Source organism: Acipenser ruthenus, chromosome 6 (assembly GCF_902713425.1).
Source record: "Acipenser ruthenus chromosome 6, fAciRut3.2 maternal haplotype, whole genome shotgun sequence".
In the NCBI taxonomy this organism is placed as follows: domain Eukaryota; kingdom Metazoa; phylum Chordata; class Actinopteri; order Acipenseriformes; family Acipenseridae; genus Acipenser; species Acipenser ruthenus.
Genome location: NC_081194.1, coordinates 69604996 through 69619116, shown reverse-complemented (window position 1 = coordinate 69619116; position 14121 = coordinate 69604996). Strand labels below are relative to the sequence as shown.

The following is a 14121-nucleotide window of genomic DNA, read 5'->3' as shown; positions in this document are numbered from 1 at the left end:
AATAAAGGGTCATTATTTAATGCTTAATCTTAGACCACTACAGTTGGTCTACAATAGACACTAATACTTAAAAACTATAGCTACAATAATCTATAGACCGCATTGGTACTGAAGTCCTAACACAATATTCAAACTGCTAGAAAATACTGTATGCTCACAAAACGCCCAAATCAGACCGCTTGTCGGCAAAAAACTTAACTCACAGCTGGCATCTTGAATGTATTAGGATTCATAAAAGGGCCTACTGGAGGGTATAGTGGAAAACTACTGTACTATTTCTTCAAAAGAAGTAAATCAGATTAAAAAAAAAGCTTCACGCTTAACCTACCATGATAGGGACAGTTTCCAGAACCGTTCTCCGCTGGTTTAATAGTTTGGATAAGCCTACACGTGATTTGCACGCGACCTGCCGTGTGCGTGTCTCTCTCTCTCTCTCTCTCTCTCTTTTTTCTCTGCCTCTCTCTCCCCTCTCTTTCACTGTGTCTCTCGGTCTCTCTTGTCACACTAATATGACCTTGCTGCACTTCCTGTGTATTTAAACTTACACAGTCTTCCACCACAAAAGAGAAACAAGTTGCACATCCTGTTTCCATTCAAACTCTAGGTAGGAAGCATGGGCCTGCAATTTGTGCAACCTAGTTAAAACGTTAAAAAAAAGACACAAAAGACAGTCCAGTGTGGTGTCTGCAGTGCCTAGAAGACCTTCTCTGTATGATGCCTACTCTGTGACTCTGTGCTTTAGCACCCTGGGGAGTGGAGTTAACATGGATATTCTTTCCCACACAATTGAGCACATATGTTATGGACATATACCCTACCCAGCAATACAAACAGACACTGCTGTGCAGTAAACGTGGGTCTTACACTCTGTGTCCTTGTTAAAGCACGGCTCCTGAAGCCGTCCACCATTTCCTTAAACTGAAATCGTATGCTAAAATAAGGCCTAGATGGAAGTCCTTTGTTCTAATAATAGCTCAGATTCTAAACTGAGCCAGTAGTCTTCAATTAACTCATATTTTTGAAAGGAAGAAAACTGTTAATATTACAAAACTAGAACAAAACAACAAAGTAGGCTATATAATTCATTTTGTAACATGAATGTGCAATTTTATCTGCTTTGAAAATATGGTCCCTTGTATTTAAGAGAAAGACAAAGCTAAATGTGCAGTGATTTAGACGTATCTGTGATTTACCCTACTTGCCTGTGCTTTACTATGCTTTCACCATGCATTACTGCATGTTTTAGGTCCGTGTACGGTCCGTGTACATTCCAGGCAAACGTTTTTGCATTCAGAATCAGAAATCGGAAAACCAGAAAACGACTCGTTTTTCAGTTTCTAATTTCTGAGTTTAAAATTCAGGCTTTTTTTCCCATTTTTCATACTGCTTTTTGCAACAAAATATTCGAAATGGAATAATCTGTAATACGAAAATAAATAATAGACTGTAGGGATGAAAAATGAAATCAATCTCCAAGAGTCTGTGATAAAGAAGGTAGTCTTTATTCAAGCAGATATCTGGAGAGACAACACTTCACAGAAAATCTGTTAATGCTTCTCTAACAGGTACACACTTAAACAATGATAGATATAATAACATATCGGAAGAGGGACAGACCTATTCAACCGAGCGTGCCAGCCCCCTTTAGTGATCCTATGGCAAGCTCTAAGATGCTAACATTTCCTCTCTCCCTGCGGTTTGCAGCTCTTACAAAAGAAGGAACTGCGATACAATGCGAAACTTCACCATATTCTGTTATGAAAGAACCCCCACTGCAGCATGAAAACACTCCACAAAATTTAATATCTTCAAAATTATTTACCCCCTTCAAGACCTTTAAAAAAAAGGTCATACACGGCCAGCTCTCTGTGTCCCGCTGTTATGACAATGCAATAATTTCGTGCCTGTGCTTATTATCGTGGAAGTGTACTGTCTGTTTACCAACATTATTTATTAATTAATTTTATAAATTGTTACAAAGTACTGCATTACAATAAGGCCGCAGGTCTACGTTAAGTTAATATAATAATCATCCTTGTATCACTCAGGTACAGTGCATTATAATAATACTAAAAATAATAAGCCTTCACATAAGGGGGAAAAAAAGATCCAGGTACGGTTCTTAATATTTATATCCGGCTTTATAAATTAACTTTATAAACTTAACTGGATTATATTATCATAGCACATTTGTCCAGGGCGCGCACGTATGTTTAGAGCTCCCCTTTCACGGGTGCTTTGTTTCACTTGGGGGGTGCATCCATAGATATAGACATCAATGTATTGATGCAGAAAACGTCCTAACACCGGGACACATTCGATACGAGTAGAGCACACCTTAGTACTTTTTTTTTAAATGGTCTATTATTTATTTTGTATTACAGATTATTCAATTTTGAATATTTTGTTGCAAAAACCAATATGAAAAATGGGAAAACAAGCCTGAATCAGTTTTTCTATTTTAAACTCAGAAATTGGAAAATGAAAAACGGGTCGATTTTTGTTTTTATGAAAAACCGAAATTAAAAAAACCCTTTTCTGGTTTTCCAATTTCCGATTCTGAATGCAAAAACGATTGGCCAGAATGTAAACAGACCATTTTACTATGGTAACACCTTTTATAAGGTGAAGAATGAGTTGTACATTTTTATCAACAGCCTGTGATTATTTTTTTTAGCTTGACTAAGAAGGGTAAAATGTCTGCACGTATTTCCACGTTGAAGCTCATCACTTTCAAGTGAAAGCTCCCCCAGTTTGAAAGGTGAAAGCTGTTCTTATTTTTTAACTGCAAAGACTGATCAGAACTTGCCACTGACCGTCAGCTGGAAGTCCTAAAGAGTCTGAGGTTGTCAATAAGATGTCAAAAAAAATAATGCTTCGTATTCATAAAAAAAAAGCAGATTACAGGAATGGATTACTTTGTTGAAACATATGTGTCAATAAATGAGCAGTGCTTGGGTTGCAGTCAAACAGCCCACACAATAGAGCCTAGCCGGGCCAAGTCCTGTAGTAATAAATTATGATACAATAATTAAGCACTACAGACAAAAGAAACAATTTAAAAAAGAGGGGGGGAGCTGGTTTATGTTTAATGTTTCCCACAATGTATAACTAAGCATACCTTATACTTGGAGCGGGGCAACGAACCAATAAAGATGTCATGACTAGAATGCACACACTCCATTATAAAATGTATCAGGGTTTTGTCTTGTAGAAAAAGTTCTCATTCTCTATGGCCTCAACCTGTGGACCTTTTAAATGGAAGGCTTATTTGTTTAACTTGTTATAGTATATGTTTTCAACTACCTATGCAAATTAGGCTAGCCTATGTGATGACAGATTCTGCCCAGCCACCTGGCTACTTACAACCCCCTAAATAATATATTTTTTTTCTTGTTTGGTAAGTTTATTGGGTGCATTTTTCCAGTATAATATACTGTATACATGTTTAAATTGTATTCAATCTGAATAATGCTTTTAATATGTAGATAACATTTTGGCTTGCCGGCAGAATGATTCTGTGCCTTTTATAAAACAGTGCATGTACTTAATATTTAAAAGCTCAGAATGAATGGGAATACCCTGGAACATAAAGATGATACTCAAGCTCATTTCATTGCATAGCCTAATACAGCACATCCCCTGAATGATTCTGTAATTCTTGCCAGAAACAGCTTATTGAGTGAGTTGAATGAAGTATTAATTTTCATAAAAAAAACACCAACAGTAACAGTGCATTAAAAGTAAAAAATAAATAAACTAAATGTTTCCCTTGAAAAATGTAAGTTTACCAAGAATGCCAGAGATGGATATACATTATTAAAAACCCTTCAGAGGCAACACCTATACAGGCTGCAATCTTACAGTATGCATTTACTAGCATGCTTACTCTATACACAGCCCTGTCTTTTTCCACCAATGCAGACCATTGCCCTGTAATAAACCAGCAATCAAACAGCAATACAGTCTTAAACAAATCTGAGCCAAACTGGGAGGACACAGTCTCTCTGTTCATCGACTCCTGTCTCCTATTCTTCTTGTTCAGTGATTACTTTATTACAAACACTGATAATATATCAGATAACAGGAGAAGGTTATTTTGTTACCTTCTCTTGTCACACTACTGGCAGAACAGGTATCATTATTGCTGCCACATTGTTACTCTATCAACCAGGGATCCGATACAGTAAAGCAGTAGGATTTAATGGCACAAAGAAACTATTCACAATCTTAGTACACACCACCACGTAGCTCTTCAGGTCACTAGGACCAACACCTTAAAATGTCGGAGATTTGCACAAACAGTAACTAGACATGCTTGAGTACCAGACTTAGACCAAAAGAAAAATCAGTGTTTTCATTCAGATTTGTGAGATTCAGAGCATTCTTGGCTAAAATAAACCACTAAAAATACGGTCATGCCAGCACAATACAGTGCTTCTTCTACAAAATGCTTTGTCAAGCTTGCTTTCTCTATTAGGTAATTAGGTGAGTGCTAGGTTGCTGCTGGCTGTCACTGAGATGAAATGACTGCTAGCATGGCTGACTGCAGTAAGAATGTCAGACTGTGATTGCTGTCTAGAGTATCATCAGCAATCAGCTGCAACCTTGGGTTCTGATTTGGTCATACTTTGAAATAAAAGCTAATGCATTCATTTAGTAAACCTTACCTTGAAATTCAGTGGTATTGTTATGCTTTTCTGATTTTGTTCTAGAAAGACATTTGTTGCTGCTGTTGAAAGCACCAGACAAACTGAACAAGTTAATATCACCTTTGGTCCATGGGACAACAACTGTCAACAACTGACATAAACCCCATGTTAAACAGGACATAAACCCCATGTTAAATAGATAACATTACTCTTGTGTACAACAGCCTATTGAAAGCAGTTTAAAATGATTCATGTATTTGTCCAGTAGGGGATACATTAGCATAACACTGTATGTAAATGTATTGGTCTCTTGTAAATAATAAAATGTCAAAATCATTATAGTGCCAGGCTAGATTCAAACAGTGGGCCCTAAACTAGCACCAATTACCAAGTCAATGCAGTACGTCAATTTTATATGCAGATGCCCACATAAAAAAAAATCTATAGAATACTATAGTACTTACTGTAGTATTCTATAGAATTTTATAGCACCTACTATAGTATCTTGAGACGTACTACAGTATAGAGTACAGTAGTGTCCGGCTAAGAGAACACCCCTCGGGAAGCAAGCAAAATGCTCTTATAGCCTAAGACAGAGCTAGCCACCAGACACAATATGAATTAATAAATATGTATTACTTGTCATGACACACGTGCATCAACATGAAATGACCTGAATAAGTAAAAGCAAAACAATAGGCAAGTGTATGTTAATAAACTATAATAATAAAGTAACAGACAAACTAATGTTAAGCAAAATAACACGTCAAACATAATCATGGCAGAGGCAAAAATAATGGCTGTTACTTAGGGTTATCTTAACGTTAATAAACTAACTGTCAGACTAAATTAACACAGCACCCCTACACATGTTACAAAATGCAGCTGCAATAATATACAAGACATGCACATTATTTAACAGAATGGTGAATTCCTGTTCAACTCACCAGAACAGGAAACATCAAATTGCTCAGAGACTTGTGTCTGATTCGGGTTTTTTTTCAAGAGCTCGAACAATTTCCAACTTTGTGTAGCAAGAGAAACAGCGGCGCATTTCACTGTTTGTTTAAATGCCTGTCACAAAGACGGCCAGAGTGGGTGGCGTCAGACCAGAGAGGAATACACAGACAGAGACGGTGGTGATGATGAGCCGAGTGCAATGGCTGCACTCAGCGTTTATTTAACAAATAAAAGGGTTGTAAATAGCACAAAAACAGGACACGGCACTTGCGCCAAAATAAACAGACATACAAAAACGGACTAACACTAAACAAACGGTGCACGGACAGACAAACAAACACGGTGAGAACAAACACTTATATTTACGATCTTTCTATTTACTTTACTTTTACTCCTCGCTCTCTCACCCGTTCTCCTCTTCCGAACACCCAACCCTTAGTGCAAGAAACGTGCGTCTATTTATACTGTTTGTGCTGGGATTCAATTACTAATTAATTATTCACTTGAATCCCAGCACGTGAATTCATTACGTGCAACCCCGTGCCACACATTATATTTTAAATGCACGTGCGTGATGTGCAATCCCGTGCCTAAATACAAATATACACTTTTTAAATACACGTGAAACACAGACCCGTTTATATCCTGTGTACCAATGACTATACACCAACATTTACACACGCAACATACACACAAATGCACACAGGGACGGGGCACATTGCCACAATGCCATTTTGTAGTGATGAGGTGAACTCGTGGAAATCAGAATACAAAATAATTCAATGATATGACGGCGGTTCTGGAAAGATTTAATAAACCAAAAGTGTCCCTCAAGACACTCTCGTGATGACCTTTTTTTACAAAACAGTACTGTATCCATTGTGAATGAATGCCTATTGGTGCCAAGAAGGTGTTCTTTTAAACGAAGTTCCTGTTCCTTTAGCCGGAGCATTTACAATGGGGAAAATCCGTTTCACCACAAGGGTGTTCCCTTAGGTGAAGTGTTCTCTTAGGAGGTGTTCCTATACGAGGAGACTACTGTACTACAATAAATACCATAGTACCTTGAGATGTACTATTAGTATGTACTACAGTATTTACATATGTACAGACTACAATAAATACTACAGTACACTGAAGTACTATAGTATGTACTGTTGTATCTTCTGGTGTACTATATTATGTCACTACAGTCTATACAGTACTATACATACTATAATACCGTGTAGTGTACTAAAGTGTGTACTGTATAACTTTAGCCATACCTTAAATACAAAACAATGAAAAAAAAATACTTGCTAGCTGACATTATTTCATGTTCATGTTATAATGCATGTTATAATGCACAGTTATATACAGGGTAAAACATAAACCTATTTAATTTACTAAAAGTTATAGTGCCATGTTGTGACTCCCCAGTTTTGTTAATGTACTTGCATAACCGTCTGAGTACATTTAGCTTTTGTATAGTTAGTTCACATTTAGGTTAGGTATGTGAGTTGGCGTGAAACATCTCTCACCTGCACGTGCAGCTAGTTGAGCTCGAGCCCAGTAGAATGTTCGGCAAGGAGCTCTGCTTCAGAGGAATCGCAGGATTTAAATTAAATGGTCCAGTCTATCGGAGGTAGCAATAGAGAAGGCACTTCTGAACTCTCCTGATAGTCATCCCGGCTATTCACCATCGCTCTCTGTCACCTTCCCCAGTTCTTCACTGATCGGTTGACCATCGTCCTTCAGTCTACCCGGACTCATTCAGGTATGCAACTAGTTATTTATAATATCACCCTTCTTAGGTTCTTTTTTATACTTAAATAGTATTAATAAAGGTATTCTGTTTGATTAATATTGTGATCATTTTTTTTATTATTTATATAAGTTTAATTTCCATTATAAGTGTAAGTGAATTGCCTTTTGTTTGCCGTAATATTTAGCGTGGCAACTATAGTATTATTTCTCGTTGAAGAAATAAAGTATTGGGCTTTGGTTTTTCACGTGAGTGGCCAATCGAAGTGGGTAACTTGTTCCCTTTGGCTTTTCTCCTTTTGTTAAATAAGGCTGTCGCCAGCTTTATTGGTCGTGAGTTACTGGACGCTACATTTTTCTGGCTAAAATTCAGGATGAAGCCACACTGTAAAAAAAATAAATAGAAAAAAGAAAGTTGCCAGTGGTTGTTCTGTAATTTTACTGAAGATACATTTTTTTATGGAAAATGTTCTCTTCAGTAAAATTAGAGAAAAGCTAGTTTTTTTTTTTTTTTTAAATAGTTTTATCGGTAATGTTACACTCAAGTGTAATATTTATAAAAACACGAAATTGTGCCAGACTTCTCATCAGTAAACTTTATTAGTTCGATATAATCGTTATATTTGTTTGGGCGCCTGTGCAGTCATAGGAGGCTGTGTGGTCGTGGTTAAAGAAAAGGGCTTGTAACCAGGAGGTCCCTGGTTCAAATCCCGGCTCACTCACTGACTCAATGTGTGACTCTTTTTTTTTATTTTTTTTTATATATATATATTGTGAGATAGAGGGTTGTGAGAGACAGCAGGGAGGGGGTTAATACCTCCCTGCGAAAGAAGTGCACATTTTGTTTAATTGTTTTATTGTTTTGTTAATTTATTTATTGATTAATTATCACCCGCACCAGGGTATGTAAGAGGTGCAGCTTGTCTGCACAGGGCTGCTGAGTAGAAGGAAGCAGAAGAGAGGTGCTCTGCTTCCGAGCAGTGAGAAAAAGTAAGTGCTGTGTTAGCGTTTGTGTTTGGTGGCAGGTAAACGGCTTAGCCGTCCTGCAAGGTAGCAAGGGAAAATCCTGTTTAGTTAGCGCTCCAGTGGGAGTTAGGTGTTTGTTTGTGTTTTGTTTATTTTTGGTTTTATTAAAAATTAGCGCGTCAGCGCTTAAAAACTCCATTTCTCGTGTGTTGGGTCGTATTCTTAAAGGGGCAACGAACCCGAGTGGGTGAGTTCATTTACAATATATATATATATATATATTTTAGCTAAAAGAGTCAGCTGCCCAACGTTTCGATAGGTTGTACATATCTTTCTCAAGGGAGCCTGTGTTTGAATCAAAACATTGGAGGTATTTATAGGTTTTTGACGGCATGACAACTATTTGTTATTGTTTACATTCAAATCCATGATTTATTCTTACATGATGTAATGGTGTTCTATATATTGTGACATCATTTTTACTTCTATCTTTGAATCTGTATTAATTCTAATTAACACTACTTTATATAAACTTATATTTTTATTATGCAATGCTGGCTCTGAGGATCAGTCTAGATTTGGCCTCCACCAGCGCCTCAGCATGCACAACTTTTGAATGAATTTTGTTTATTTATTTAAATGTTATATATTTATTGAAGTTAATTATTGAAGTTAATTAGTTCATTCTTTTCTGTTGAGTCCCACTGGCATAATCGTGTTCAGTCTATTTATCCATTTACTTTCTTTTATTCTTCTATATGTCGCATTGTCTAATTTGAGCTGTTCTGATACTACAAACTTTACGTCATTTATGTCATGTCCCTGACTGCTGAAGTGCTGTACTATTGGTTCACTCTTTTTTTTATTTCTAATTAATGAAAGGTGGTTCTGAATTCTTTTATATAAAGTAGTTCCAGTCTCTCCAACATATTTGATTTCATCACATTTTTCACAGGATATTCCATAAACGACATTGCTATTTTTACAGTAGGTATTAGTTTTTAGTGGATATGTGGTGTTCTTATGTTTCATTATATTTTTATTTTTGTCTATGTATTTACACACTTTACATTTACTGGTGCACATGTTCGTAGAACCTATTTTGTCAATTATTCTTTTATGTTTACTGTGAACTAAAATCACCTAAATTAGCTTCTCTTTTGAATGCTACAACTGGGGCCTTAAGAAATACTTTTTTTAATTTTTCTGAATTATGTAGAATCCGCAAGTGTTTCCAAACTATCTTAGAAATATTGGGCAAAAGTTTAGAGTAAGTCATTACTAATGGGACTCTTTTGACCTTTTTATCTCTATTTTTATAATCTAGTAGATCATCTCTTTTTAGTTTATCCACTTTTCTTAACTCCGTCTCTATAATTCTTTCTTTGTATCCTCTTTTTTTAAGATTTGTTTTTAATACATTTCTTTGTTTTGCATAGTCACTTTCTTTAGAGCATATTCTTCGTATTCTTATTCCTAGACCCTTTGGGATTGCCCTTTTAGTGTGTATCGGATGTGCAGAGGACATGTGTAAATACTGGTGCATGTCACTAGGTTTACAGAAGAGGTCAGTCTCAACTGAACCTTCTTCAAGTTTTACTATGGTATCTAAAAATTCTATTTCTTTCCTTGTCCATCGAAGGTCCACCTTAATATTACTGTGTATTTCATTTGCCATTTTATGAAACTGGAAAAGCGACTCTTCTCCATGTGTCCAAACCCCAAAAATATCATCTACAAACCGAATGTATTCTAAAGGTTCTCTTTCCGATTTTCTAAGTAATTGTTCTTCCCATTTCCCCATGTATGTACTGGCAAAATGCATTCCTAATTTAGATCCTATTGCTGTACCATCATTTTGTTTGTAATTCTTATCAACAAATGTAAAATAACTGTTTTCTAAAACTATGTTGATCATGTTCAGTACCTCTGCTGTAGGTATTGATTTATCTAGTCTATTATCTAGTGCTTTTTGACAAGCTTCTAAAGTTTCTTTACGAGGGACACTTGGGTACAAGGATTTTACATCCATGCAAAATAAAATTGTATTCTCTGGAAGGTTGTGTTTTATTGATTGAAGTCTTTTTAAAAATTGTGTTGTATCCTTAACATAGCTTGGTAATTTCTCAACGTGCAACCTAAATTGTTTTTCTGCTATTTCAGCTATTATGTGTGTTGGATTATCAATTGTACTGACTATCATTCGCATAGGGTGATTTTCTTTGTGCATTTTAGGATTTCCTCTTGCTAGGCCTGTTCTTGCATTATGTGGCTGCATGTATTTTTTAAATTCTTTTGATATAATTCCTTTATTGTATAGTCTCTCCTGTATATACAGTACTGTGCAAAAGTTTTAGGCAGGTGTGAAAAAATGCTGTAAAGTAAGAATGCTTTCAATAATAGACATGTTAATAGTTGATATTTATCAATTAACAAAATGCAAAGTGAGTGAACAGAAGAAAAATCTACATCAAATCAATATTTGGTGTGACCACCCTTTGCCTTCAAAACAGCATCAATTCTTCTAGGTACACTTGCACAGTTTTTAAAGGAACTCGGCAGGTAGGTTGGCCCAAACATCTTGGAGAACTAACCACAGTTCTTCTGTGGATTTAGGCAGCCTCAGTTGCTTCTCTCTCTTCATGTAATCCCAGACAGACTCGATGATGTTGAGATCAGGACTCTGTGGGGGCCATACCATCACTTCCAGGACTCCTTGTTCTTCTTTACGCTGAAGATAGTTCTTAATGACTTTCGCTGTATGTTTGGGGTCGTTGTCATGCTGCAGAATAAATTTGGGGCCAATCAGATGCCTCCCTGATGGTATTGCATGATGGATAAGTATCTGCCTGTACTTCTCAGACCATTAATCCCCAACTCCATTTGCAGAAATGCAGCCCCAAACTTGCAAGGAACCTCCACCATGCTTCACTGTTGCCTGCAGACACTCATTCGTGTACCGCTCTCCAGCCCTTCGGCGAACAAACTGCCTTCTGCTACAGCCAAATATTTCAAATTTTGACCCATCAGTCCAGAGCACCTGCTGCCATTTTTCTGCACCCCAGTTCCTGTGTTTTCGTGCATAGTTGAGTCGCTTGGCCTTGTTTCCACGTCGGAGGTATGGCTTTTTGGCCGCAAGTCTTCCATGAAGGCCACTTCTGACCAGACTTCTCCGGACAGTAGATGGGTGTACCAGGGTCCCACTGTTTTCTGCCAATTCTGAGCTGATGGCACTGCTGGACATCTTCCGATTGCGAAGGGAAGTAAGCATGATGTGTCTTTCATCTGTTGCAGTAAGTTTCCTTGGCCGACCACTGCGTCTACGGTCCTCAACGTTGCCTGTTTCTTTGTGCTTCTTCAAAAGAGCTTGGACAGCACATCTGGAAACCCCTGTCTGCCTTGAAATTTCTGCCTGGGAGAGACCTTGCTGATGCAGTATAACTACCTTGTGTCTTGTTGCTGTGCTCAGTCTTGCCATGGTGTATGACTTTTGACAGTAAACTGTCTTCAGCAACCTCACCTTGTTAGCTGAGTTTGGCTGTTCCTCACCCAGTTTTATTCCTCCTACACAGCTGTTTCTGTTTCAGTTAATGATTGTGTTTCAACCTACATATTGAATTGATGATCATTAGCACCTGTTTGGTATAATTGTTTAATCATACACCTGACTATATGCCTACCAAATCCCTGACTTTGTGCAAGTGTACCTAGAAGAATTGATGCTGTTTTGAAGGCAAAGGGTGGTCACACCAAATATGGATTTGATTTAGATTTTTCTTCTGTTCACTCACTTTGCATTTAGTTAATTGATAAATATAATCTATTAACATGTCTATTTTTGAAAGCATTCTTACTTTACAGCATTTTTTCACACCTGCCTAAAACTTTTGCACAGTACTGTATATATATATATATATATATATATATATATATATATATATATATATATATATATATAGCTTTATTGACACTGATTTGACTGCCCTAACGTGACGGACATAAAGAAATTTACGGAATAAAGTTTTCAGATAATTTCAAAGGAACAAATGCATCTGTCTCTGCACAAAAATAACATATGAAGGGCCCTGTATTAAAAGAAACTAAGCAGAAAATGCAAATCTTCTACAGGAAAACAAGCGTTTCCAGGAAGCAATCTGAGTTTTAAAAGGTGCATGACTTTTTCTCTGTCTCATTTTGTAAAATTAAGCCATGTTTAATAGGATATCAGATTTTAACAATGAAGCAAGATATCAAAAGTAATTATGCGAATCTAGGCAAGGGAGGCGTTGTAATTACGTTACAAATAGTATAATTTCACAACTGTTATGATTTTAGTGATTCCTGATGTTGTCGGAACACTGACAGGGCTTCTGAGCCGTGCTACTCAGCTGGGTCCTGAGACACTATGTATCCGAACAACAACCAAAGTGATGTCCATGACAATATCCAGCTCTTCAGTGCCCTAATTAAAAAACAATCACATCCAGAGGTACAGTAATGTGACAGGGATTTTTTTTTTTTGCCATCTGTCCTTCAGTCTACCCGGACTCATTCAGGTAGTTTTGTGTACGGGAGAAATAAAACTTTGCAATAAAAATGATATTGATACAATACGATCATAAAAGAAAAAATATCCTGAAATGTGTTATAAGGTTTTACTTTAATTTATAATGCCATACCAGTAGTAAAGAAACATGAAGTAACATTGGCAATATCGACATTATACTACTTTTTTATTTCTGTGTGGTCTAGTGGTGAGGCTGTGTGGTCCAGTGGTTAAAGAAACAGGCTTGTAACCAGGAGGTCCCACCTCAGCCACTGACTCATTGTGTGACCCTGAGCAAGTCACTTAACCTCCTTGTGCTCTGTCTTTGGGGTGAGATGTAGTTGTAAGTGACTCTGCAGCTGATGCATAGTTCACACACCCTAGTCTCTGTAAGTCGCCTTGGTGTCTGCTAAATAAACTAATAATAATAATAATTACCACAGAAAAACTAGCTTCCCAGCATTTCAATATGCTTTACGTATCTTTATCAAGGGAGCATGTGTTTGAATCCAAAACAGTGGAGGTATATTTATAGGTTTTCTATAGCATTATAACTATTTATTGTTTAAATTCAAATCTAATATTCTGTTCTACAGGTTGTGACACCATCTTTACCTGCATCGTTACAGATCTATTAATAAAAATTACATTTAACCTACAGCATCGTACTGTATTTTCATACAGTAAATATAATAGGATCAGCCATAATTTGTCCTTCCCAGTGCATCAGCACACACAACTTAGAACAGACTGTATTTATTTATTTATTCATTCATTTACTTTTTTTTATTTATTCCTTTTAAATGTGTATTTATTTGTGCTCATTTAATTCATTATTTTATATTTAGTCTCCCTGGCATAATAGTGTTGAGCTTATTTATCCATTTATTACATTTTATTCTTTCATACTTATCATTATCTACCCATTTTAAGTCATTTATGCCATGTCCTTGACATCGGAAGTGAAATGCACATTTTTTTTTTAACTTTTATAGTTTATAAAGTAAGAACTCTTTGCCCGTTGTGCTAAAAACAATGCACAGAAATGAACAAATGTCCTCCTGCTTGGACTCTACACTATGGAGTACATGGCGATGCACAGTGTTACAGGGTCCAAATCATCCAATTTTAGTGGAAGTAATGAACTGTATAAACCATTGTTACCAAAAGTGGAACTGCAAGAGACTCTGGATAAACATTTGTCTAAATGTAACTATATAGTTATATGGATTCATTTTTATTAAATAATAAAGA

At 36.5% G+C, this 14121-nt stretch overlaps 1 protein-coding gene across 6 annotated transcripts in view; it reads right to left on the bottom strand.

Moving 5' to 3' along the window:
- The window catches only part of LOC117411349 (DNA (cytosine-5)-methyltransferase 3A-like), a 228168-nt gene that overhangs the window by 146929 nt on the left and 67118 nt on the right, over positions 1-14121 (bottom strand). The window contains exon 1 of one of the 6 annotated variants that reach the window (XM_059025747.1): positions 329-490. The exons of the other annotated variants lie outside the window; for them this stretch is intronic. Coding sequence (XP_058881730.1) covers positions 329-331 — 3 coding nt within the window. The 5' untranslated portion in view covers positions 332-490. Of the gene's footprint in view, positions 1-328; positions 491-14121 lie in introns of those variants that run through there. 6 annotated transcript variants of the gene reach the window in all.